The following is a 24641-nucleotide window of genomic DNA, read 5'->3' as shown; positions in this document are numbered from 1 at the left end:
TTCTATATTCAACAAAAATTTCTATATTCAAAAAAAATTCTATATTCAACAAAAATGGAGATATTGGAAGCAAGCGCACGATTCAAGGCCCTGGCTCCCCACCTGCAGGGGAGATTGCTTCATAGGCGGTGAAGCAGGTCTGCAGGTGTCTATCTTTCCACCTGTCTTCCCCTCCTCTCTCCATTTCTCTGTCCTACCCAACAATAACTACATCAATAACAATAATAACAATAAAAGGGGGGGCTACAAAAAGGGAATAAAAAAAAGAAAAGAGAAAAACTAACTCAAATGGGCCATGTTCCAGTGGGCCTCGTCAAGATGGATTTACTGCTTTTTATACTGTGACTGCTTGTCTGCTGTGGAAACCCCGTATGTCCCTGATGGGTGCTCTCTTTAGACAAGGCTCAAGGAGGCTGCAGGGACAGGCTGCTTGAAGATCAGCTCTTGTCAGTGGGAGCTTCCTGTGAGGTGCCTAAGGAAAAGCGGACTCTTTCCAGAACGGGTGATTTGGCTACGGAAAGCTTGTCAGTGGGATTCACCTAGGAAGAGTAGAGGATATTTCCAGTCAGGGAACCAGGGTAATTGAGTGTGCATCTCCAAGGCTGTGCTTAAGACCTAGTCACTGTGAAAGGGGAATCCTCTCACAGTACTACCAACCTGTGGCAGGGCATCTGCCAGAGCAGGTTCCTCATATGAGTTGTGAGATAAGCAAAGCTGAGACAGGGTGGGGCAGAGCCTCTATGAATCCTCTAGAGCTACAAGGAATTGCACGGGTCACACTCAGGTGCACTGAAGTCCCGCGATGGTACCAAAAGCTCGCTTCTCTGGTGGGCTGCAGGAGTCTGCCTACATCAGATTGTAGCTAAAGCAGGTCACAGTGCAGAGTAATAGTCGTTGCAATGTACATTTGAACATGTTGCAAGGGTCGATGACATTGTGAGGACTGACGTGGCAGATGCTCATACAGCACACAGGGGAAGCACATGGCTGGCAAGCCGATTCTCATGGCAGGATTCGTGGGTCTGTTCACACACTGTAGCTGTGGCAAAGGCTCGTGCCCCTGGGCGTCTGTATCCAGAAGACTGTCACCACGGCAAATGCTTACGACCGTGGTGGGCAGCAAAATTAGCACAGTGAACAGTCCTGCAATTGGTGGGTAGTGTGGATCTGTGCCAAGGGGACTGTTGCCCGCCATAGCAAACATCAGTCTCCCTGCTGGCCCCCAAGTCGACGTGTGCCGCCTGTGGTGCTCCCAAGTGGTGCTACAGTTCAAATGCAGGGTCTGTACACAATGAGGTGCACCCTCTACTGGGTGAGCTATCTCCCAGCCCTTAAAGAACATTTTACAGACAATGCTTCCTTCCACATACAATAAACTCTTCACTTATGTTATTAACCCACAGGTGACAGACTCATTGTGCTAGAAAATGAAAATATTTAGAAACATTAGAATAAAGCTTGTTTCATTAGTCACTCAGCAAAATACTCTGCTGGCCTTAAAATTTCTAATGTTTATTAATTTAAAGGTCTACAAAGACTCAATTTTTTCCATATCCACTTCCCAGTTTAACATATTACTCTCCAGAAGCTTTTGCAAAACTCCTATCTACTGCTCTGAAAATCATTCAAAAGAAGTATTTATGTTTGCCAATATGGTTAGTAGATGCAAGTGAAAAACATTTAACAAACAAATACCCTTTGAATATGAAGACTTAATAAGGAAAATGATTACCTACTCTAGGTTAAGCCTTTAGAACAAGTTCAATAACAGCTTCCATGTACTAAAATACTCCATTATGCCAAGCAGCTTAGTATACTACACATACATTTTAAGTGTTTTTTTTTTCTCCATAAATGGTCACTTTAGTCATACTTGAAGAAAAAATGAACTGGAAAGATAACATGCTGAAGAGCCACAATGAAAATGTGAACCCTTATTAACTTCAAAGCTATTTTAGTTTTCCTTACTTACTTTGCAATTTTCTCCTTGAGAATTTTCCAGTCCCATAGGTCTGTGGGAGTCACATTCCACATATCATACTGAAGGATCTAAGGAACAAACCACCCAAATTTATGATAAATCACTCTAGAACAGTTTAAAACTATGTCAAAACTAAGCACAAGAGTGCCATGCCCCCACATTCTAATAAAATCTGTCTACTGCTAGAATTTCCACGTTGTCATATTAACCAGAAGTAGACTAAGATTAACAGGGGAACATTTACCTCTCCCGCTTGAGTCCTCTGAGAAGACTAATCCCTTTAATAAACCATGATTTTCTAACATTCAAGAAAACCTGCTGCTGGGCTGGGGAAACAGCACAGAGTGGTAGCACACAGGATTTGCATGTGGGAGGTCTCTGATTTGATCTCTGCCACCACCATAGGACAGAGCAGCTACACGATAGCGTGCATACTCTATCGGGTGTACCACTACCACTCTTTCTAAATAAAGGAGTTTAAATTGGGTTTCCTTTTCACATAAGAAGACAAAGGTACTACATTGTCTCTGCTGGTATAATAAATTACTACAAACTGGGTCACTTAAAAGAACAAAAACGTGGGGGCTGGGTGATAGCGTAGAGGGTTAAGCACACATGGCGCGAAGTGCAAGGACCGGCATAAGGATCCTGGTTTAAGCCTCTGGCTCCCCACCTGCGAGGGGGGGGGGGGGGTCATCGCCTCACAAGCCATGAAGCAGGTCTGCAGGTGTCTTTCTCTCCCTCTCTCTGTCTTCCCCTCCTCTCTCCATTTCTCTCTGTCCTATCCAACAACGACATCAATAACAATAATAACTACAACAACGATAAAACAACAAGGACAATAAAGGGGAAAATAAACAAATAAATAATTAAAAAAAAAATTGGAGCCAGGTGATGGTGCACCTGGTTGAGCTCACACGTTACCATGCACAAAGACCAGGGTTCAAAAGCCCCTGATTCCCACCTACAGAAGGGACGCTTCACAAGTGGTGAAGCAATGCTGCAGGTGTCTTTCTTTCTCTCCCTCTACATCTCCTCCTCTCAATTTCTCACTGTCCTATCTAATAAAAAGAAGCAAAATAACAAATAAGTAAATGGCCACTGGGAGCAGTGGATTCATCGTTCAGGCGTTAAGCCTCAGCAACGTCCCTGGTGGAGGGGGAAATAAATTCTAACTTCTGGAGGTCAAAAGCAAGAAACAAAAAAAAAAACACATTGGGATGGCAGAGGCTTTCAAAGAAGTTTTGTTCTTTGATTCTTCTAGTGTCTAGGACTGCAAGCTTTCCTGGATTGTGGCTTCATCACTCCAATGTCAACACTCCATGGTCATGTTCTTTTTCTCCTGTGTCTCTTGTGAGGACAGCTACCACTGGGTTTAGAGCCCACATGGGTAAGCCACAAAAATCTTTCTCACAATCCTTCACGACACCTGCAAAGACCTTGTGTCAACCACCCACAGTAACATTTACACTTCCCATGAATTTCAGTGTGGACATCTCTTTTAGGGGAATAGTGTTCAGCCTACGAAGAGAACTCAGAAGCCAAAAAACACTTCAGCCATATACTCACTCCTTTGCTAACTGGAGAGCCCCCATAGGTTTCATATGGGCCCAGCTCCTTGGCAAGTTCACAGCTGGCTTCCAAGGCTCCATAATAAATGGTTTCAAAGATTTGTTTATTCAGTAACTGGGCCTCTGGACTTTCAAAAGGATACCGCATGAGAATAAAAGCATCTGCCAAACCTTGTACCCCGATTCCAATGGGGCGGTGACGTTTATTTGACAAACATGCCTTTGGGTCAAAAGATTTAAAGAAAGAGACATCACTGAACAGAAAATGTAACATTCTCCACCAAATGACTTGCTTTTCTCATACTATTCCAATGATGAACATTGAAATGATGACTGGGAGACCATTACTATCACCCTCTTTTATTTCAATAAAGACCAAAAACCCAAGAAATTTATTCATTCATACCTCTGGGACAGGGTAGTAGTTAATATCAATAATTTTATTCAAGTTCCTGACAATGACTTTGGTGACTTCAGCCAGCTTCTTAAAGTCGTATGTATGCTCTGACGTAACATACATATTCAGGGCCAGAGAAGCTAAGTTACAAACTGCAACCTGAAACACAAAGAAAAAGGGTCATGAATTAGTTTTGTGGGCCTGCGAGGTATTGTTGTTTTTTTTTTATATTTTTTATATTTTATTTATTTATTCCCTTTTGTTGCCCTTGTTGTTTTATTGTTGTTGTTACTGATGTCATCATTGTTAGATAGGACAGAGAGAAACGAAGAGAGGAGGGGAAGACAGAGGGGGAGAGAAAGACAGACACCTGCAGACCTGCTTCACCGCCTGTGAAGCGACTCCCCTGCAGGTGGGGAGCCGGGGCCTTGAACTGGGATCCTTACGCTTGTCCTGGTGCTTTGCGCCACTTGCGCTTAACCTGCTGCGCTACCGCTCAACTCCCGCCTGCGAGGTATTGTATTCGGTAAAATGCTGACTGAACTCTCAAGCATGAGATCCACAGTTCAATCCCCAGCACTGCATGTGCCAGAGTGCTTCTTTGGTGTGGCCATTCTCTCTCTCTTTTATTAATTTTTTACAGTGAGTTTTGATTTCTTTCCCCTATGTCAAAAACACAACGACACTACCACATGGACCTCTAATGCTCTCTGACATTAATTTTTTTTTTTTGCTTTCTATTTTTGTTAAGAGAGGAAATAAAAAAAATTGAGAAGGGAGGGCAAGGTAGAGAGGGAGAGAGAAAAAGAGACACCTACAAACCTGCTTCACCGCTCATTAAGCATCCCCCTGCAGGTGAAGAGCGGGGGCTTAAAGCCACGTCTTCGTGCATGGCAACGTGTGTGCTTAACCAGGTGCAGCAACATCTGACCCAACATTAAAATTTCACCTCTAACTTCCTTACCATCCACCAATTCATTTCTAAATTACAATACCTATTCACATACACGAGGTGCAACATCACTACAAGAGGTAAGAGAATCTTGTGTTCCATAGTAAATGGCTCAGCTACTAAACAGTGCTAATGTATTTTACTGTGCTAATGTATTTATTTATTTATGAGAGAGAAAGAAAGGTGGGTAGCATAATGGTTATGCAAAGACTTTCACGCCTGAGGCTCCAAAGTCAAAGGTTTAATTGCCACTGAGAAAAGCTCTGGGGTGTTAGTGTGGGGTGTTGGTGGTGTGGGGTGTGTATGTGTGGGGTGTGTGGTGTGTGTGTGTGTGTGTGTCACAGGAGGGGGAGTCAGAATATCACTCTAAAATATGTGATTCTAGAAATCAAGCTCAGAGCTTCATGCTTACATAGTCTCAGTGAGCCTAAGCTTAGTGTATGTCAGTGTATATCTGTATATCGCAGGTGAAGCCCACCCAATGCAATGCCATATGGGACTGCCCAATTATCTAAGCAAATCTCTGAACTTATTTTCTCATACGGTCATATTTCAGTTGCTTGACAGTCACCAGATGAGCGAACATCTCCTCTGCTGCAGAAAGCTCTTCCATATAACAAATAGCTGCTAGACCAACAGAGGACTCCAGTTTGCAGACTCTGAGAAAGCTCTTCAGGTGACTGCACTACACTGTACCAGTGCTGCAAATGCTACTTTTTCAAGTTGTGATCATAGAAATCCTTCTATTCTTAGCTCTAGCGAGCTTTTCTATAAACATCAAATGGCCACAAATGCTAACCTAGCTTCGTTTGTTGCATGAAATATCTGCAAGATTTGAGAATAGAATGTTTTCTTACCATTAACTAAAAGAGCTATCTAATCTGCAGCCTAGGAGCTCTCTCTCTCTCTCTCGACTACCAGCACCACATTTACCAAACTATTGCTCTGACCCCTCTCACATGCCTATCTTGTGATATAAATAAATAAATAAAACTCAAAGCAGGTAGTGACTGATCCATAAGCATGAGGGACCAAGTTCAATACCTGGCATTACATATGGCAAATAATGTTCCAGTTCTGTCTCTCTCTCTATCTCTCTTTCTCTCTCTCTCTCTCTCACACACACACACACACACAACTACATCCTGAAGAGAAAGAGTAAGCTCTCCAATCTGTAGCACACTTTAAAATGAATGAGCATCCTAACACATCTTTGGGCTTGTCCTAAAGCACTATAACTGTATGTTGCTATTTTTCTCAAGGACGTTACAACAATGTGTGTGTGAGGAAGAGCTGACGGTCTTTTCCACATGGTTTAGACTAAGAGATTCAAGGGCACGGGGTCACACCTCTCCCTTCATCAGATTTCAGTACCTTTCTACTTCCAATAAACCACTCACCCATCTCCAGTGAGATCAAATGAGAGATGTATACAAAGTAATTTCCTTGGAGTCTTCTCTCCACACTCTAGAGAAGTGTATCTGCCTACCTCATCTTTGCTGGTGTACTCTACAACTTCTGTGCACAGATTGCTGCATTTGATGGTTCCCAGGTTCTGCTGGTTGCTCTTCCGATTGCAAGAATCTTTGTAGAGCATGTAGGGGGTGCCCGTCTCCGTCTGAGACTCGATGACGGCGTACCAGAGCTGCTGAGCTTTTACAACTTTTCGGACACGACCCTGTTTCTCATAACTGAAAAACAAAATTAGTTCCAATATTCCCCAAGAAAATTTTTAAGGAAAATCAGACAGTTACAGACCCCTTTAAATATAATTTAATACTATGAAATCAGTAATATCTTTCATAATTAAAAGATAAAAGAAGCTAAAGTAGTCACATATATCATGCTAGTATTGTTCCACAAGGGACAATTAAAAAGTTTTGAAAACCCCCACCAATGTGTCCTGGAGCTCTGCTTCCCCAGAGACCCACCCTACTAGGGAAAGAGAGAGGCAGACTGGGAGTATGGACCGACCAGTCAACGCCCATGTTCAGCGGGGAAGCAATTACAGAAGCCAGACCTTCTACCTTCTGCAACCCACAATGACCCTGGGTCCATGCTCCCAGAGGGATAGAGAATGGGAAAGCTACCATGGGAGGGGGTGGGTTATGGGGATTGGGTGGTGGGAATTGTGTGGAGTTGTACCCCTCCTACCCTATGGTTCTGTTAATTTATCCTTTCTTAAAAAATAAATTTAAAAAAAAAAGTTTTGAAAAGAGAATTGGGTGGTAGAGCAGCAGGTTAAACGCACGTGACGCGAAGTGCAAGGAATGGCAAAAACCACCAGAAGCAAACAGATTGCTTCTAAGACTGTGAGAAATGTAGTTCTTTCTGGATAAGGACACAGAACTCTGATGGTGGGTACCACGTGGTGTAGAACTATATCATGTAATCTTACAATCTTGTAACCTACTACTATTCACAAATAAAAATGGTAAAAAAGAAACAAACAACTGTAAGTAAACATATTCATTCATATTTTCCAATACCTTTCATACAGCTTTTCAAATTCTTCTCCCCAAACTTCATCCAGACCAGGACACTCATTTGGACACATCAAAGACCAGTCCTACAAAAGTGAGAACCATTTCCCACATAAGAAACTTCAGCAACCAGCAATATATAGTTCATTTGGGCACTGAAAAGGATGAGGTTGTTTTCATAGACTTTCCTTAGGAATTTTATCACAGGAAAAAATAACTATTACAGGCTCAACTCCAAACACCTACTTCTACCCCTTGGTACATGATTTCTTCAAAAACTTTTTTAAATTTTTTAAAGTTTTATTTATGTGCAAGGACAGACAGAAATTGAAAAGGGGAGATAGAGATCTGAAATTCTCCATTCATGAAACTTCCCCTCTACAGGTGGGGACTGGGAACTTGAACCTGGATCCTTGTGCATTTTATAACATGTGTACTCAACCAGGTGCACCACTGCTCAACCCCTGTGCTTATCTTTTTTTAAGTCTTTAAGTCAGGCAGTAACCATTTTGCCAGGGATCAAACCCCAGGACTTTGAACATGCAAAAAAAAAAAAAAAAGTTCTACCACTGAGGATTCTACCTAGCTCAACTTCTCTTCTATTTATGAAGGTCCAGACACTGCTCCACCATCTTTTTTATTTTTCTTTGTTGTTCTCAGGTGGTGCCAGGGATCAAACCCAAAGCCCCATGCATGCAAGGGACATGCTCCCTGCTGAACCTTAACTATGATTTAAGATGGCAAAAAAGCTTTCAGGAATCATTACGACCAATCAATTTCTTACCTGATTAGTCTCCACTCGTTTCATAAAGAGATCCGGGATCCAAAGGGCAAAGAAGAGGTCCCTGGCCCGCTGCTCTTCCTTTCCTGTATTTTTCTTTAAGTCAAGGAACTCAAAGATGTCTAAATGCCATGGTTCCAGATAAATAGCAAAGGCCCCAGGTCGCTAAAGGTAAATAAATGAAAATGAAACAAAGGTTTTCTGAAACACTTTTATAACTCCTTTGAGTTTCACTACAGTTAAAGAGATAAACCAAATAAAAGTATAAAAAATGCCAAGCAGTGAAATTTTTCTTACAATTCCAGGAGTGAAAAAGAACTGAAATCATGAAAATTCAAAACACAATGACTTAATGATTTTTCTTAATCACTTTACTGGGGGGAAATAATACCTTACAAGATAGGTGTTCTCACGTACAAAGGCTAATTTGACCAAAGTGACACAGAGATGGCGTTTCCTCTTCTATTACTGCCCACCTCCCAATGTATCCATGCAAATCTCAAAGAAAAACACATTGGCTTTGACAGTATTAAATTGTGGTCGTAAAGGTCAAATGGTTGATAAGTCTTATCAAGGTCCCCACAGATTTTTTTTTTTTATTAAAGTGCACTAGAACTTTATAGAATAAGAGGTGATAAGTGTGCTTACATATCTGTAAAAAGGAGATTCAAGTTGCAAATTATACAGCTGATTACTGGGTAAACAACCCAATTCCCTCAATTTTATTAAGAGAGAAGCTCAGAGCAAGGTAGAAAAAGATGAGATACTGCAGCACCACTCTATCATTCAGGGAGTTCCCCTGGGCTTGAACCCAGGACCTCACAGATGATGAGGTGTGTACTCTACCAGATGAGTTTTCTCCTGCCACCAACCCTTAAGAAAAATCCAGAAAACATAACTTTCAAAGTGAGGTTTCTTTTAATATTTTTAAGTTTATTTATTTATTTTCCCTTTTGTTGCCCTTGTTTTATTATTGTAGTTATTGTTGTTGTTATTGATGTCATCGTTGCTAGATAGGACAGAGAGAAATGGAGAGAAGAGGGGAAGACAGAAAGGGGGAGAGAAAGATAGACACCTGCAGACATACTTCACCACATGTGAAGCAACTCCCCTGCAGGTGGGGAGCCAGGGGCTCAAACCGGGATCCTTATGCCGGTCGTTGAGCTTCGAGTCGTGTGCGCTTAACCTGCTGTGCTACCACCCGACTTCCTCAAAGTAAGTTATAAAAAGGACAGCTTTACTTTGAAAATAAACTGTCAGATGAAAGTTACTACACACTTCAATTGTGTGCACTTTAAAGTAAATTAGACCTCATTAAATTTTTGTTTGTTTTGCTTTGTTTTTAAACCAGAGCACTGCTCAGCTCTGGCTTGTTGTGATGTTGGAGAGACTAAACCTGGGGCCTTTGATACCTCAGGCATAAAAGTCTTTTTGCATAATGGCATGGTATCTCCCTAGACCCCACTAAAATGGATTTAAAAGTGAAGAATGGGACAAAGTAGAAACATACATACTGACCCATCTTTCATTTTTTAGAAATTTATTTATTAAAGAGAAAGAAAGGGAATGAACTAGAGCATCACTCTGACACGTCCAATTCAGGACTTCCTGCTTCAGAGTCCAATATTTTATTCACTAAGCCACCTCCCAGGCCATTGCCACTGAGTCATCTTAGTTAAGCATATTTGTCTAAAGGCTTTTAATTCTAACTTCCGGTACTTTTAACAGAACATACCTTGTTTCCACCTTGATCTACATAACGAGCTGTGTTGTTATATACTCTCAGCATTGGCACAAGGCCATTGGAATTGCCGTTTGTCTGAAAGAGCAAGAATAAAATTCATCTGATGGAAGGAACTCAGCAAGGACATGAACGAAGTGGGTCACAGTGAACATATTAGTCTTTCACAATCTGTAAGCTTCATCCTATCTCTGCCTCTGCTTTGAAAACATAATTCTCAACTTCAGCAAAATGCTAAACAAATTACAGTAATAAAAAAAAACAAGCTATTTCATGGCATCTCATCTCTTAATTTACAATGAAATGACAGTTATAAGTAAAAAGAACCCAAAATTAGGGTAGCTAAACTAAACCCTACACCCTCAAAAGATTTTTATAAAGATTTTTTTTTCTTTACCAGAGCACTGCTCAGCTGTGGTCTATGATGGTGCGAGGGATTGAACCTGGGATTTCAAAGCCTCAGGCCTGAGTATCTCTTTGCTATCTCCCCCTCCCTTTATAGTATAAAGATATTTTACACAGAGTAAAAACACTACTACAGTGTCCTCTTCCCAAAAGAATTCAAGACAACTTAAAATAGTAATTGCACAATTTTAAAAAATCCACTGCTCCTGGAGCCCATTTTTCCTTTTTGTTGCCCTTGTTGTTTATTGTTGTTGTTGCTGCTGTCATTGTTGTTGGATAGGACAGAGAGACATCGAGAGAGGAGGGGAAGACAGAGAGGGGGAGAGACAGACACCTGCAGACCTGTTTCACCGTCTGTAAAGAGACCGCCCTGCAGGTGGGGAGCTGAGGGCTCAAACCAGAATCATTAGGTGAGTCCTTGCGCTTGTGCCAAGTGCGCTTACCCCGATGCGCTACTGCCCGGCCGCCAAAAAATAGTCTCCTAAGACTAGAAGATAACTCATTAAATGTTTAAAATATGGTGTATCGCAACAAAGTAAAGGCGGGGGGGGGGGGAGGGGGGGGAGTGCGTTCAGGTCCTGGAACATGATGGAGGAGGAGGACCTAAGTGTCCCCGGGGGTTAGTGTTATACAAAAAAATGAGAAATGTTACACATGTACCAACTATTGTATTTACTGTCATCTATAAGCCATTAACCCCTCCCCAATGCTAAAATAATCATTCTAGCCCTACGACAAGGAATCTAGAAAGCGAGGAATGGCTCAGGACACTGCTGTGTCTATCAGAGCATCTCTTAAAATACCGCATGACGGAGCAGCTTCTTTCTAGACACTCTAACTTTGTGCTATCGAGTTAAGATTTTTTTTTCTTTTTCTCATTACAGATAAGAAAACAATCTGGAAACATAAAGTAATCCCTACTACTGGTAAGAAGTGAAGATAAGTATCAATTTTAATTCTTGCCCAAAATCATTATCTTGACAACTGGCGGATACTAGCAAAGGGCTGGAATTTCCATCGCTTTATAGTGCCAGTGTTTAAAAGTGAAGTCCCGGCACACTGCCAGTCTTAAGTGACTAATCTCAGGGAGTCATTGAACTTGCTAAGCCTCAGTTTTCACATCTGTAAAATGAAGATAACAGGAGCCTGGCTGTGGCACTTAGTTAAGTGCATGTGTCACCATGTGCAAGGACCCCAGTCCCCATTTGCAGGGAAAAGCTTCATGAGCGGCAAAGTAGTGCTGTAGGTGTCTCCTGTCTCTCTCTCTCTCTCCCTCTTTATCCTCCTTTCCTCTCAATTTATGTCCTATCAAATAAAGTTTTTAAAAAGGATAATAGTGTATATACTTGAAAAGTAAGTGTAAGGAGTAAAGGTCCTATCACCAGTCTGTAACATGCAGATATAAGGATCAAATACACAATTCATGTAAAACTTTTTTTTTTATGCCACCATGAGTCAGTAGGGCTTCATGCCTGCATCATTCCACCACAGCCAAAAGACTCCTCTCCCACCCAGACAGACGGAGAGAAAGAACAAAGACAGACACCACAGCACCGCTCTACCACGTGTGAAGCTTTCCCTTTGCACGGTGCTCCCATGTGGTGGCTGGGGGTTGGGCCCCAGGTCCTCTCTCTCTCACAGTAAAGGGGTCACTTTACTAAGTCCGCTTTCTCCAGACCCTTTTATAGCAGATCTAGCACACAGAAAGCAATCAATACATTACAGTTATTACTATCACAATTTCTTTTAAATTATTTTTTTAATCTTATTTATTTTTATCTTATTGGTAAGACACAGAGAAACTGAGAGGGAAAGAAAGGGGAGATAGGGAGAGAAAGAAAGACACCTGCAGCACTACTTTGTCGCTCATAAAGCTATCCCCTGCTGGTGGGGATTAGGGACTCAAACTTGGGTCCTTGTGCATGGTAATGTGTGCACTCAACAGGGTATACTACTGCCCGGCCCTTATTATTACAATTCTTCACAACAAAAATCTGAATTTAGGACAGGGGTAGAGAGCATAATGGTTATGCAAAGAGACTCTCATGTTTGGAGCTCCAAAGTCCCAGGTTCAATCCCCTGCACCACCATAAGCCAGAGATGAGCAGTGCACTGGTAGTAATAATAATAACAATAAAATTAAATTAAAAAATTAAAAAATATATGACTTTAAAAGAAACCTACAGAGATCTAATCTAAATCTCTGATAAAACAGGTACAAGTAAAGCTAGAGGTAGCGAAATGGCTTATTCAAGTCACACTAAGCTAGTGAGTAACAGAGACTCCGGTTTCCAAGGCCCAGCAATGTCCTCACAACCAAAAGTCTCACTGTATATGGCCTACATGCCCTGCACTTTTTAGAAGTCGAGGATCAAAAACTTACCCCCGCAATGTAGCTGCCAGTAGCTCGAATACAACTCACAGCAACACCAATTCCCCCAGCAGACTTGGAAATCAGCGCACACTGCTTTAGAGTGTCATAAATACCTTCTATGCTATCATCTTTCATGCTGAGAAGGAAACAGCTATAAGGAGAAAAAAATGTCACATATCAGCAAGGCAATTAAGCAAAGCAGAATCACAACAATGACAGTATAATCTAGAGACAGCAGAGCTAGGCAAATAAAAGAGCTGAAGTTCACAAAGTTCAGAGGATTTGTTTTTTTGTTTTAAGTAAATTTACTTGATCTGATATAAGACATATCAACATACAGTATTTTACGGGAGTTAAAACTGTTAATTACACACAGAGTTCATCTGAAATTAGGTGGAATTCATTTGCCTGGATCTTTTATATCTTTTTTTTTTTTTTGCCTCCTGGGGCTCGGTGCCTGCACTACGAATCCACTGCTCCTGGAGGCCATTTTTCCCTTTTGTTGCCCTTGTTGTTTATTGTTGTTGATATTATTACTGTTGTTGTTGTTGTCATTGCTAGTGGATAGGACAGAGAGAAATGGAGAGAAGAGGAGAAGACAGAGAGGGAGAGGGAAAAATAGACAGATCTGCTTCACCGCTTGTGAGGGTGAAGATTAAAAATCTTGTTTGGCTAGAGATTTGCATGGGAAAATATACTGGCACATATACTATCTGGTTAAGTGACTGTATCAGAGATCCTTCTAGACTTAGCAAATAGCTTCACCCTGCAGGTGGGGAGCCAAGAACTTTCACTGGGATCCTTCCTAGCACTTTAAGCCATGTGTGCTTAACCTGCTGTGCTACCACCGGCCTGGCCCCCAACATATAGTAATTTTTTTTAAGTTTATTTATTTATTCATGAGAAATGATAGAAGAGAGAGAAAGAACCAGACATCACTCTGGTACATGTGCTGCCGGGAACTGAACTCAGGACCTCATGCTTTAGATTGTTCAAAGCCTTATCCACTGTGCTACCTCCCGGACCACCAGTATTTTTTTACTATTGTTGTTGTTATTGATGTCATTGTTGTTGGGTAGCACAGAGAGAAACAGAGAGAGGAAGGGAAGACAGAGAAGGGAAGAGAAAGATAAGACACCTACAGATTTGCTTAACTGCTTGTGAAGCAACTCTCCTGCAGTTGGGGAGCCGGGGACTCGAACCGGGATCCTTACTCTGGTCCTAGCTCTTTGCAACACTTGCACTTAACCTGCTGTGCTACCATGCCCGACTCCCTGTACAGTATTTTTAAATGAGCTTGCTGCTTAACCTATATGTTAAGCCTAGGAGGATCTCAATTACAGTCACTTAACCTCACAGTAAATGTGCCAGTATAAATCTCCAGCCAAACAAGTTTTTTAGCCTATTGATGAGCCCAAAAAGAGAACGTTAATTTTATTATTTTTTTTTATCAGAGCACTGCTCAGCTCTGGCTTATGGTGGTACAGGGGATTGAATCTGGGACTTTGGAGCCTCAGGTGTGAGAGTTTGTTTGCATAGCCATTATGCTATCGACCCCTGCCAAGAACATTAATTTTAAAACAAACAATAAGCAGCTACCCAAGGGTCGACCAGCCCTACTATGCCCACTAAAAAGGAGCACTCGGACAGTCCTTTGAAGACAGTTAGTTTCTGCCTGTGCTTTGAACTTCATCCTGCTCCTGTCCTTGGGAATTCCACACAGCAAATTCCCTCTCCTTAAGGAGAATAAATTACACATCTCTTCTAGCTTCAGGTAGACCCTTTGTTTACAGTCACATCACTTAGATTTCTGCCTTTAGTTTTATCTAGCTTCATCTTCTTCACCTTCTACTCTTTAATTTTATCTCCCACAACTTCCCTTTAGTAAAGGTACTTTTGCAGGACTTTGGGTCCACCCAAATAATTGAGAATATTGTCCTTTCAGTATTTCAAGATCCTTCATAATCATATCTACAAAGACCATTTAAAAAAAAATAATAAGGCATGCAGGTGGCTTGGGAGGTAGCACAGTGGGTAAGGCACTGAACTCTCAAGCATGAGGTCCCGTGTTCAATCCCTGGCAGCACACACACCAGACTACTGTCTGGTTCTTTCTCTCTGCCTATCTCCTTCATGAATAAATAAATAAATAAATAAATAAATAAATAAATAAAATGTAATAATAATAATAATAAAGCATGCAGCCCAGGAGGTGGCAAAGTGGATAGAGCTGAAGTAAGAGTGATTAACTGACATTTTTACAAGCTTAATCACTTTATAAACATAAAGTCACTTTATATTTTTTAATATCCTTCAACTAGTGCACAAGAATCTTCGTTTGGAGACCAGGTGGTGGCACACCACCGGTTAAGTGCACATATCACAATGTGTAAAGACCCAGGTTCGAGCCTAGCCTCTACCACACCGAAGGAAGCTTCAGTGCTGTAGGTTCTTTCACCTTCTCTCTTTACTTCTGTCTCTGTCGTTGGAGGGCAGGAAACTGGGGCCAGGCAGTGGTGCACTGGCTAAGCACACACATTACCAGTGCAAGGATACAGGTTCAGGCTTCTGGTCCCCACCTACAAGGGGTAGGTAAGCTTCACTAGTGCTGAAGCAGTCTGACAGATGTCTCTCTCCCTTATTTCCCCTTCCCCTCTGTTTCTCTCTGTCCTATCACATAAACAAATAAATAAAAATTTTAATCCTATGCAAATGAATTCTATTATCTGTGACTCATTTATAGTTTGTTTCCCCCATTCTCAATCTTTTCATCCCTATCATCTGACACAGCTGCCTCTATCCTGTACTACAATACTGAAAGCAGAAATTTAGGTTTTCAGTGAGAATCTTTCATCAAATTAAGGAAGCTATTTTCTATATCTATTTTGCTACTTTTGTAAAAAGATTTTATTTACTTAATGAGAGAGGCAGAAGGAGAGAAGAAGAACCAGAATATCACTGTGGTACATGTACTGCCGGGACTAAGTCACCTTATGCTTGAAAGTCCAACACTTTATCGATGGCACCACCTCCCAGACCACAGTCTTGTTAACTTTTTAGTATGAGAGAGTATTAAGTGGTATAAAATGTTAGTGAAGAATTACAATCATTTTTCAATGTTTGCATTTCCTTGGATTCCTGAACTGAACTGACTTGTTATGGGTTTGTTTCTATTTCACCTACTACAGAACTGGGACAGGGCTCCCTTTCTCAGGAAATGGCATAACCATTATTTTTGTTAGTAAGATCAGAAACTTAGGAGCCATCTCCCCCCCCCCCCCCAACCAATAGAGACAAAGGCAGAACGAATGGGAGAGATGGCAGCACCAAAGCTTCCTTCAATGCACTGGGAGCTAAGGTCAAACCTGGGGTATGCTCAGGGCAAAGTAGCACGCTATCCAAGTAAGCTATTTTGCCAGCCCCAGGGACCATCCACAACCTCAATCCAAAACACTAAATTTTGTCAGTGTAACCCCTAAATATCTCCTGAACTTTAGTTTCATCTCCTATAGAGACTCCTAAGTTAGTCCTCAGGATCAACTTTATAGAGACAAGGTAAGCATGAAATAATTCATGAACTACACAATCCCCCACTTAAAGTGTAGAATGAATGATTTTCAGTATATGCAGCTATGCACATCATCACAATCACTTTAGAAAAGTTCACTATCGGCTTCTCCAGTTTCCCAAATCTACAGCATTGCAGTAAGACATGTTTCCAGAAAACAAATCATTTAATCAGAGTAGTAATGAGCGAAGGCTTAGTAAATTAACTTGAATGTGGTTAACTTTAATGTGTATATTATCCAGGATGAAGTTTCTCTCTCTTTTATTTTTTTGCCTCCAGGACCCGAACTATAAATCCCCTGCTACTGTGGCCATTTTTTCCCTTTTTTTTTGGATAGGACAAAGAGAAATTGACAGGGGAGGAGGAAGATAGAAAGGGAAAAAGATAAGACACCCGCAGACCTGCTTCACTGCTTATGAAGCGACCCCAGTAAGTGTAGAGCCAAGGGCTGGAACCGGGATCCTCGCGTGGGTCCTTGCCCTCCGTACTATGTGCCCTTGACCTGGTGCGCCACTGCCCGAGCCCCGGATGAAATTTCTTTCCACACACAAAACCATTCCTGCACATTATACGCAACTACACATGCCACATACCTGGAAAGTTGTGGGCGGTTCGTACCAGCATTAAAGAGAGTAGGGGAGGCATGGGTGAACCACTTCTCAGAGAGAAGGTTGTATGTTTCAATAGCAGCATCAATATCTTCTTTGTGAATTCCCACTGAAACCCTCATCAACATGTGTTGTGGTCTTTCAGCCACTAAAACAAGAGGAATGTTCGCATGAGAGGGCATGTCAGAAAAACTAAGCTGAGAGATGTACTTGAGTCAAAAACTAACAATACCATGGCCTGGAGTGTCGCTCAGTGGTAGAATATAACTAAGCACCGTATGAATGAGGCCCTGCGCTGTATACTTAGCATAAAAATGTTGTCTTTTCCTATTCTTTTTTAAATTTTTATTTATAAAAAGGAAACACTGACAAACCATAGGATAAGAGAGGTACAACTCCACACAATTCCCACCACCAGAACTCCGCATCCCATCCCCTCCCCTGATAGCTTTCCTATTCTTTATCCCTCTGGGAGTATGGACCCAGGGTCAAAAAATGTTTTTGAATTTTATGTTGTGCCAGCAAAACAATCCATTTGGATAGTTTTTTGCTTCGCACATGAGCTGACCTAGGTTTGAGCCACCACTCCGTCACACTGGAAGAAGCACTGGCTCTATGGTCTCAACTACCCTTTCTCTCTGAGCGGGGCGAGGGGCGGGGAAGATGTCATCCCAGCATCGTAAAACCCCAAAGATGGCAATAAAAAAAAAAAAAAGAGAACAAACTTTATGTCACATAAATAAAACTATTATTCAGAAACTCAGCCTAATTTTAAATATTACTTTAGAAAAAAAAACTTGTTAAGAGTTTTTAACAGAAATAGAGAATTAGTTCAAATCTTCATATTTAATATAAAGAGTAGAAAATACTAATACAAACCTTTTCCATTGATCTTCAACAAGTAAGATCGTTCCAATGTCTGGAAAAATCAAAGGAACCAAAACCTTTCAGAACACAGGTTTTTAAATACTCACTTGGCACAATATTAACACCTCTTCTCAATTATTATATAGTATTTTTAATGTAACAGAAGGAATAAACTCGGGGGTCTCAGCTTAATCTCAAAGATCCTCAGTTCCATCCCAACTGCCAAAACCTTACTGCCTTAATCACAGTATCACTCAATTAGTGTATTGCGCCAAAGTAAGACGGGGGAGGGGGCGCCCGAAAGTTCAGGTGGCAGAGTTCATGATGGCAGAGGACATACTGGAGGTTGAATTGTTATGGGGGAAACTGGGAAATGTTACGCATGTACAAACTATTGTATTTTACTGTCAACTATAAACCATTAATCCCCCAATAAATAAATTAAAAAAAAAAACTATCACTAAAGCAAAAAAAAAAAAAAAAAACACCTGCATTTCTTGATATTAAGAGGAGGAGTTATCACTTATCTGAAACCCATTACTTACTTTAAAGCCAAAGTAGTTGTAAGAGAAATCTCGGTCATAAATAATGGCAGAATTCAGGCGCTGAGGGAGGTTTAAAAAAAAAAAAAGTTCACAATTAAATTGATTGGACTTATTTTTACAAATCTAGTTATCTCTTAGTCCTGACTCCAGAACTAAAATTGACATAGAAAACAAGAACTAATAATGCTATTGCTAAAAGTAAAAATCTATATCTAAAGGTAAGAGAAAAACAGTATACAAATTGAGTATCCTAACTAGGTCTTAAACACAAATAAACTATTAGGTTAGGATATGCAAATATAAATTATATATAAGCAAAAAGAAAAAAGTCAAAGTGACTTAGTGATTTTCCCAAACCTTGCCCATTGTGTTTACAGTATACTCTTAAGGAGGAAAATTAGTGAAAGCAACTATACTATCATTTTTTGGTTTTTGTTTTCCCTGTTTTGTTTTGTTTAGTGCTACTAGGGTTACCACTGGAGTTTAGTGCCTGCACAATGAATCCACCAATCCACCCCCAACCTTTTATTTTTTTTTTAACAGAGACAAAAATAAAAAGGGAAGGGAGACAGAGAAGAAAAGAGACACTTGTAGCATGGCTTCATCAACAGTGAAGATTCCTATCTGCAAGTCGGGGTTGGGGACTTGAGCTGGGATCCTTAAGCATGTCTCTGGATTAGCTGTTATCCAGAAGTAGGGCTAGAGAGATAGCATAGTGGCTATGCAAAAAGACTTTCATGTCTGAGGCACTGGAGGTCCCAGGTGCCACCATATATCAGAGCTGAGTAATAATAATATAGCTCTGAACAAATACATTTAATTTTTTTATCTTTATTTATTTATTGGATAGACAGCCAGAAATCGAGAGGGAAGGGGGTGACAGAGAAGGAAGGAGACAGAGAGACACCCGCAGCACTGCTCCACCACTCACAAAGCTTTCCCCTGCAAGTGGGGACTGGGGGCTCAAACCTGGATCCTCGTGCAATATAACACGTGCACTCAACCAGGTGCGCCACCACCCAAGCCCGAACATAAGCATTTCATAATACTAACATATGATTGCTTCCACAGAGGAAGACTGGAATTCAGTTAAGAGAACCACATTTTGATCTCTTTTATTGTGCTTGCTTCATTTTGCAGAGCTGAGGCCTGCACATACATGATTACACTGCTCAGAGTCAACTTTTGCATTCAGAAAGAGATGGGTCACAGTCCTAGAGCCTCCCCTGATGCCATGGCACTATTACGTGGTACAGAACCTCGAATATGGGCCACAGCACAGTAAGGCAGGCACCTTACCCAGCGAACTATCTTTCAGCTCCTTTTTAAAGTATTTAAATGTCCTTAACATGCGTCTGCTGTTTTAAAGTATCTACTAAGAAATGCCCCCAGAAAAAGCGCTATACATACATCTTTGTTAGCCACAACGACGTCCAGTGTTGACTTGGCCACCATAGGAGAGTGTTTCCCATTATGTGGATTTATGTAATTAAACAGGTCTTCCATGACATCTTCAAAATAAATTAAAATGTCAAAATCACTTAACAGCTAATTCAGTCATCAGGTATTGGTTTTAAACTGTGCTACTCAATAATAACAATGTCTGAACTAAGAAAACCGTTCAAAGTGAGCAAGCACAGGTGCTTGAAAAGTTTGAAAAGATTCCCAGGCAATTCTGATACCCAATCCCATTGAGAATTAATGAGTCAAGAGAAAATTAAGGGCCAGGCAGTGGCACACCTGGTTAAGTGCATACGTTTCAGTGCACAAGGACCTGAGTTCAAGTCTCTGGTCTCCACCTGCAGGGGAAAGAACTTCATGAGTGGTTAAGTAGGGCTGCAGGTGTCTCTCTTAACTCTTTCCCTCTGTATCTCCCCCTCCCCTCTCAATTTCTCTGTCTCTAACAAATAATAATAAAAAAATTTAAAAAGAAAATTATGATCTCAATTTTTTAATCTTAATGGGAAAGAAATTCGCCAGAAAATTCAGAGTCTATCACAGTAAGCATTTCACTTCTACAAATGCATATTTAATAAGTCCCCAATTTTGCTCTTTTTTAAGACACCGTCATCCTCCATTCCAGAGACTCACCACTGAACACTTTCTTTGTTTCTTTGTGCAAGTTGGAGACAGCAATCCTTGCTGCCAGGATGGCATAGTCAGGGTGCTTAGTAGTCAGGGTGGCAGCTGTTTCAGCAGCCAATGTATCCAGTTCCACAGTGGTAACCCCACTATATAAGCCCTGGATAACTTTCATGGTGATCTGAGCCTAGAAAAACAAAAGCAAGACTAACCTGAGCTCTCTCAGGAACTCCCGTAAGACAGCGAAGAATAAATTAAATTGACGTCAACATGAAAAAAGATAACTTCCTTTTCTTTCTTTTTTTTTTTTTTTTTTTTTAATGACCTTTCCTGCTTTAGAGATCAGAGTGATACCTCGGAGGATGTATTTAGGAGTGTTCCTTCAATTTCTCCAAAACATGATTTACGACAGGCTTTTCCAACTATAAATAAAACAAGTTACCTTCTTTTTTTTTTTTTCCCTCCCCCCAGAGCCAGGACCTCACCCCAAGACCTCACTCTTGGATGCCTCTTCAGTTAAAGACAGAGAGGGAGCGACCACGAGACCAGAGCTCCTCAGTGCCACAGAACCTTACATGTGACAAGAGGGCTAACCCGCGGGCAGCATGCGTGGCAAGACAAGCTGCCAGTTCAGTGTTATCTCATCAACCCTGATAAAGCAATTTACTTTTGGAAGTCTCTAAGATGAAATGTTAGTGTCGGGTTTTGTTTTTTGCTCACTTGTATAATCCTCTAAAAGTAAGATCTTGAAAACTTAAGAAAAAGCTTAAAGCAATGAACTCACCTTTTATATCCAAGGGCATAATCAAAATACCAACCAAAATACAAGTCAAGTGAGTGAAAAGCTAAATTAAAAGAGAAATAATAAAAAAAAACTTTTCCCAGGGTGGGTGGGGGAGGAAGAGTTCAGATCTTAGAACATGAAGGCAGAGGACCTAGTGAGGGTTGTATTGTTATGTGAAAAACTGAGAAATGTCATGCTTATACAAACTATTGTATTTATTGGTGACTATAAAACATTAAACCCCCAATAAAGAAATAATAAAAGAAAACTTTTCCCAATACCCTGCCATGACCACTTGAAATATAGTTGGCATTGGCAATTTTTGAGTCTCTACAAAGACTGAATTAAAAAAAAAAAAAGAAAAGACAAGAAAGAAAAAAGAAGGAATCCAAGATACAAACATATTTACTTACAGGATCAACAAAGTCCATATTGAGTCCATAACAAAGCTTCTGGATTCGAGAAGTAATTTTGTCAAACATAACCCGCTCTTGGCGGCCATCTGAAATATCAGACCATAGAATTCATGTCAGCACATTTGTAATCAAATGGAATGGAATGGGATCAACACATGACCTTTTAAAACTGGCCAACATGGGGGGCCGGGTAGTGGCCCACCTGGAAGAGTGAACATCACCAAGCAGAGCCAGGTTCAAGTCCCCAACCCCGACCTGCAGGGGGAAGCTTCACCAGCGGTGGAGCATGGCTGCAGGCATTTCTCCTCTCTCCCACTCTCGTCCCCCGCAAAGAAACGGAAAAAGAACAGACACCAGAGCAGGACAGATGTCATGCACCAGCAACACTTCCTAAGGTTGATGATCCAAGACGGATTCTGTTAACTAGTTCATAGACTTCTTTCCTCAAGGAAATAAAACCTTCTCTCAAAAGAAAAGACAGACCACTAGACGTTGAGCAAACATTTCAAGATTGTCCTATGACACCCCACCCCTTACCACGTGTCCTACAGGCATGAGACACGAGGAAGGTGACAACCACCCAAGGATGTGCTGAAAGAGGCAAGGTTTTGTTACCAACGGACAGATATCTGCACCCCTGTCCGCCTTCCCTTCCTCCCCCACATACACCCATAAACGGTCAGTGTCCCTTCACCTCACGGCTTTGTCTCCTGTCTCTGGTCCTCTTCTCTCTCTGATTATTACCTTTCTATCTCCCCATCTCTCATTCTTGCACTGCCCCAACTATCTATTGTGGTGGGTGTGGTGTGGAACCACACACTGTAATCTTAAATTCTTGTAACATTCTATCAACAACAAATAAAAATAAACTAATAAAACTACCCTGATTTAAAAAAAAACTGGCCAAGATGATTTTTCAGATAAAAGACTCAGACCCCTAACAGACACCCACCAGGTGAGCTATCATCTCACTAGTGACTTTTCTTTCCCCCTCAAGGAAATGACTTATTTCCATCCTAACGTCTGTGGTAAATTTGGTTTACATACCCTCCTAGAGTAAGTAATAATTCTGAGTTAATTTCATACCATGTGAAGTATTCCTTTCTACTGGGAATTGAAGACATTCTTCAGAATCAACCTCTTATCAACCCTGTTTTTTTCTAGGGACACACACACACTGTCTCTCTCTCCCATGATTTAGGATGTAGAACTTAGATAAGGAGTTGGGTGGTAACGCAGTGGGCTAAGCGCACATGGCGCAAAGCACAGGGACCGGCGTAAGGATCCCAGTTAGAGCCCCCGGCTCCCCACCTGCAGGGGAGTCGCTTCACAGGCTGTGAAGCAGGTCTGCAGGTGTCTGTCTTTCTCTCCCCCTCTCTGTCTTTCCCATCTCTCTCCATTTCTCTCTGTCCTATCCAACAATGACATCAACAACAACTACAACAACAAAACAAAAAAACAAGGGCAACAAAAGGGAAAAATAAATAATAATAAAAAAGTTTAAAAAAATGGATGCTCATTTCTAGCTTAGAGACAGACGTAAAAATGCAAGGTCCCAGGTTCAACCCTCTGTACTACCACCATAAGCCAGAGCTGAGCAGTGCTCTGGTAAAAAATAAATAAATAAAACCATAATAATAATTAAAGAAAGCCATACATTAATAAATCTTGTTGAATGCACACCAGCATATTCTAACAGTAAATTCTATATATCAAATTTTGTTTTCTGAAGGGATAAAGAAAGCAAGGCCCACCTTTCTGAGGTAGAACTTTTTCAACTATAGTACTTCAAAGTAGACCCTAGAGGTCAAAAATTCAACACAAACATGCTAGCCACTTCAGCAATCTCTGCCCACAAGCTTTCAGTTCCTATCTGTTGCAGATTATTATAAAAGTTCAATTATCAGCATCATCACATACACCAGAGTCATAGTCTGGTTCTCTATTTCCTAACTAAATCTTAAAAAAAAAAAAAAAAAGAAAAAAGAAAAAAAAATTGCACTGAGCAGGGGAAGTAGCATACTGCTTATGCAAACAGCTCTCATGCCCGAGGCTCTGGGCTGCCAGCATGGCCATAAGCCAGAGCTGAGCAGTATTCTGGTAAAGTATTAGAAAAATATAACAGAATTTAATTTCAGAAACAAAAGAAAACATTCCTTTTTAAAAAAAAAAAAATTATTTCTTTATTTATGAGAAAACTAGGACAGAAAGAACCAGACATTATCATTCTGGTACATGTGCTGCCAGGGATTGAACTCGGGACCTCAATGCTTTATCCACTGCATCATCTCCTGAACCACAAAAATGTCTTAGGAAACTATGGGTGACTGGGCAGTAGAGCACCCAGTAGAGTACACATGCCACCATGCATGAGGACCCAGGTTCAAGTTTCTTCTTTAAAAAAAGAAGGAAAAAACAAACAAACAAACAAACAAACAAAACATGCCCACTGGGAGTAGTAGATTCAACATGCACAGGCAATGAGCCCCAGTGATAAATCTGGAGACGAAAATAGACAAAATTTACTATGTATTTTGGTCTTCACAGCTAAAATGGGACCTAGAAAACTTCACAGAATGAAATGTTCAAGCTAAAACATCTTTTGGCTACAGATATTATCTGAACACAACTAAACTTCTATTATAATGAAATAATTATTCTCATTCATTCTATGACCATCTATAATATATATGGCATGTCTTGTGTTAAGTGTGGACATAAAAGTCCTCATCTTTGAAAACAGTCACAGCTTAATGAAAAGAAAAAAAAAAAAATCCAGTCAGTGAACCAGTATTTACAATTTTTTAAACCTTTTTTAAAATTTTATTTATTTTCCCTTTTGTTGCCCTTTTTACTGTCGTTGTAGTTATTATTGTTGTCGTCATTGTTAAATAGGACAGAGAGAAGTGGAGAGAGGAGGGGAAGACAGAGAAGGGGAGAGAAAGACACCTGCAGACCTGCTTCACCGCCTGTGAAGCGACTCCCCTGCAGGTGGGGAGCTGGGGGCTCGAAATGGGATCTCTTAAGCAGGTCCTTGTGCTTTGCGCCACCTGCACTTAGCCCGCTGCACTACTGCCCAACTCCCA

The 24641-nt window shown here is 40.9% G+C and overlaps 1 protein-coding gene across 1 annotated transcript in view; it reads right to left on the bottom strand.

Annotated features, from left to right (window-relative positions):
• The window catches only part of RRM1 (ribonucleotide reductase catalytic subunit M1), a 37748-nt gene that overhangs the window by 9920 nt on the left and 3187 nt on the right, over positions 1-24641 (bottom strand). Inside the window, exons 2-15 of the mRNA XM_007527512.3 lie at positions 21553-21641; positions 20365-20542; positions 19684-19784; positions 18274-18333; positions 17741-17780; positions 16847-17009; positions 12695-12836; positions 9901-9984; positions 8169-8330; positions 7391-7470; positions 6391-6592; positions 3959-4108; positions 3551-3772; positions 1973-2049 (exon numbers count right to left, since the gene is read on the bottom strand). Coding sequence (XP_007527574.1) covers positions 1973-2049; positions 3551-3772; positions 3959-4108; positions 6391-6592; positions 7391-7470; positions 8169-8330; positions 9901-9984; positions 12695-12836; positions 16847-17009; positions 17741-17780; positions 18274-18333; positions 19684-19784; positions 20365-20542; positions 21553-21641 — 1750 coding nt within the window. The remainder of the gene's footprint in view (positions 1-1972; positions 2050-3550; positions 3773-3958; positions 4109-6390; positions 6593-7390; positions 7471-8168; positions 8331-9900; positions 9985-12694; positions 12837-16846; positions 17010-17740; positions 17781-18273; positions 18334-19683; positions 19785-20364; positions 20543-21552; positions 21642-24641) is intronic.

Source organism: Erinaceus europaeus, chromosome 17, assembly GCF_950295315.1.
Source record: "Erinaceus europaeus chromosome 17, mEriEur2.1, whole genome shotgun sequence".
Classification (NCBI taxonomy): Eukaryota; Metazoa; Chordata; class Mammalia; order Eulipotyphla; family Erinaceidae; genus Erinaceus; species Erinaceus europaeus.
The sequence above is the reverse complement of the archived record's forward strand: the minus strand, read 5'-3'. Positions and strand labels throughout refer to the sequence as shown.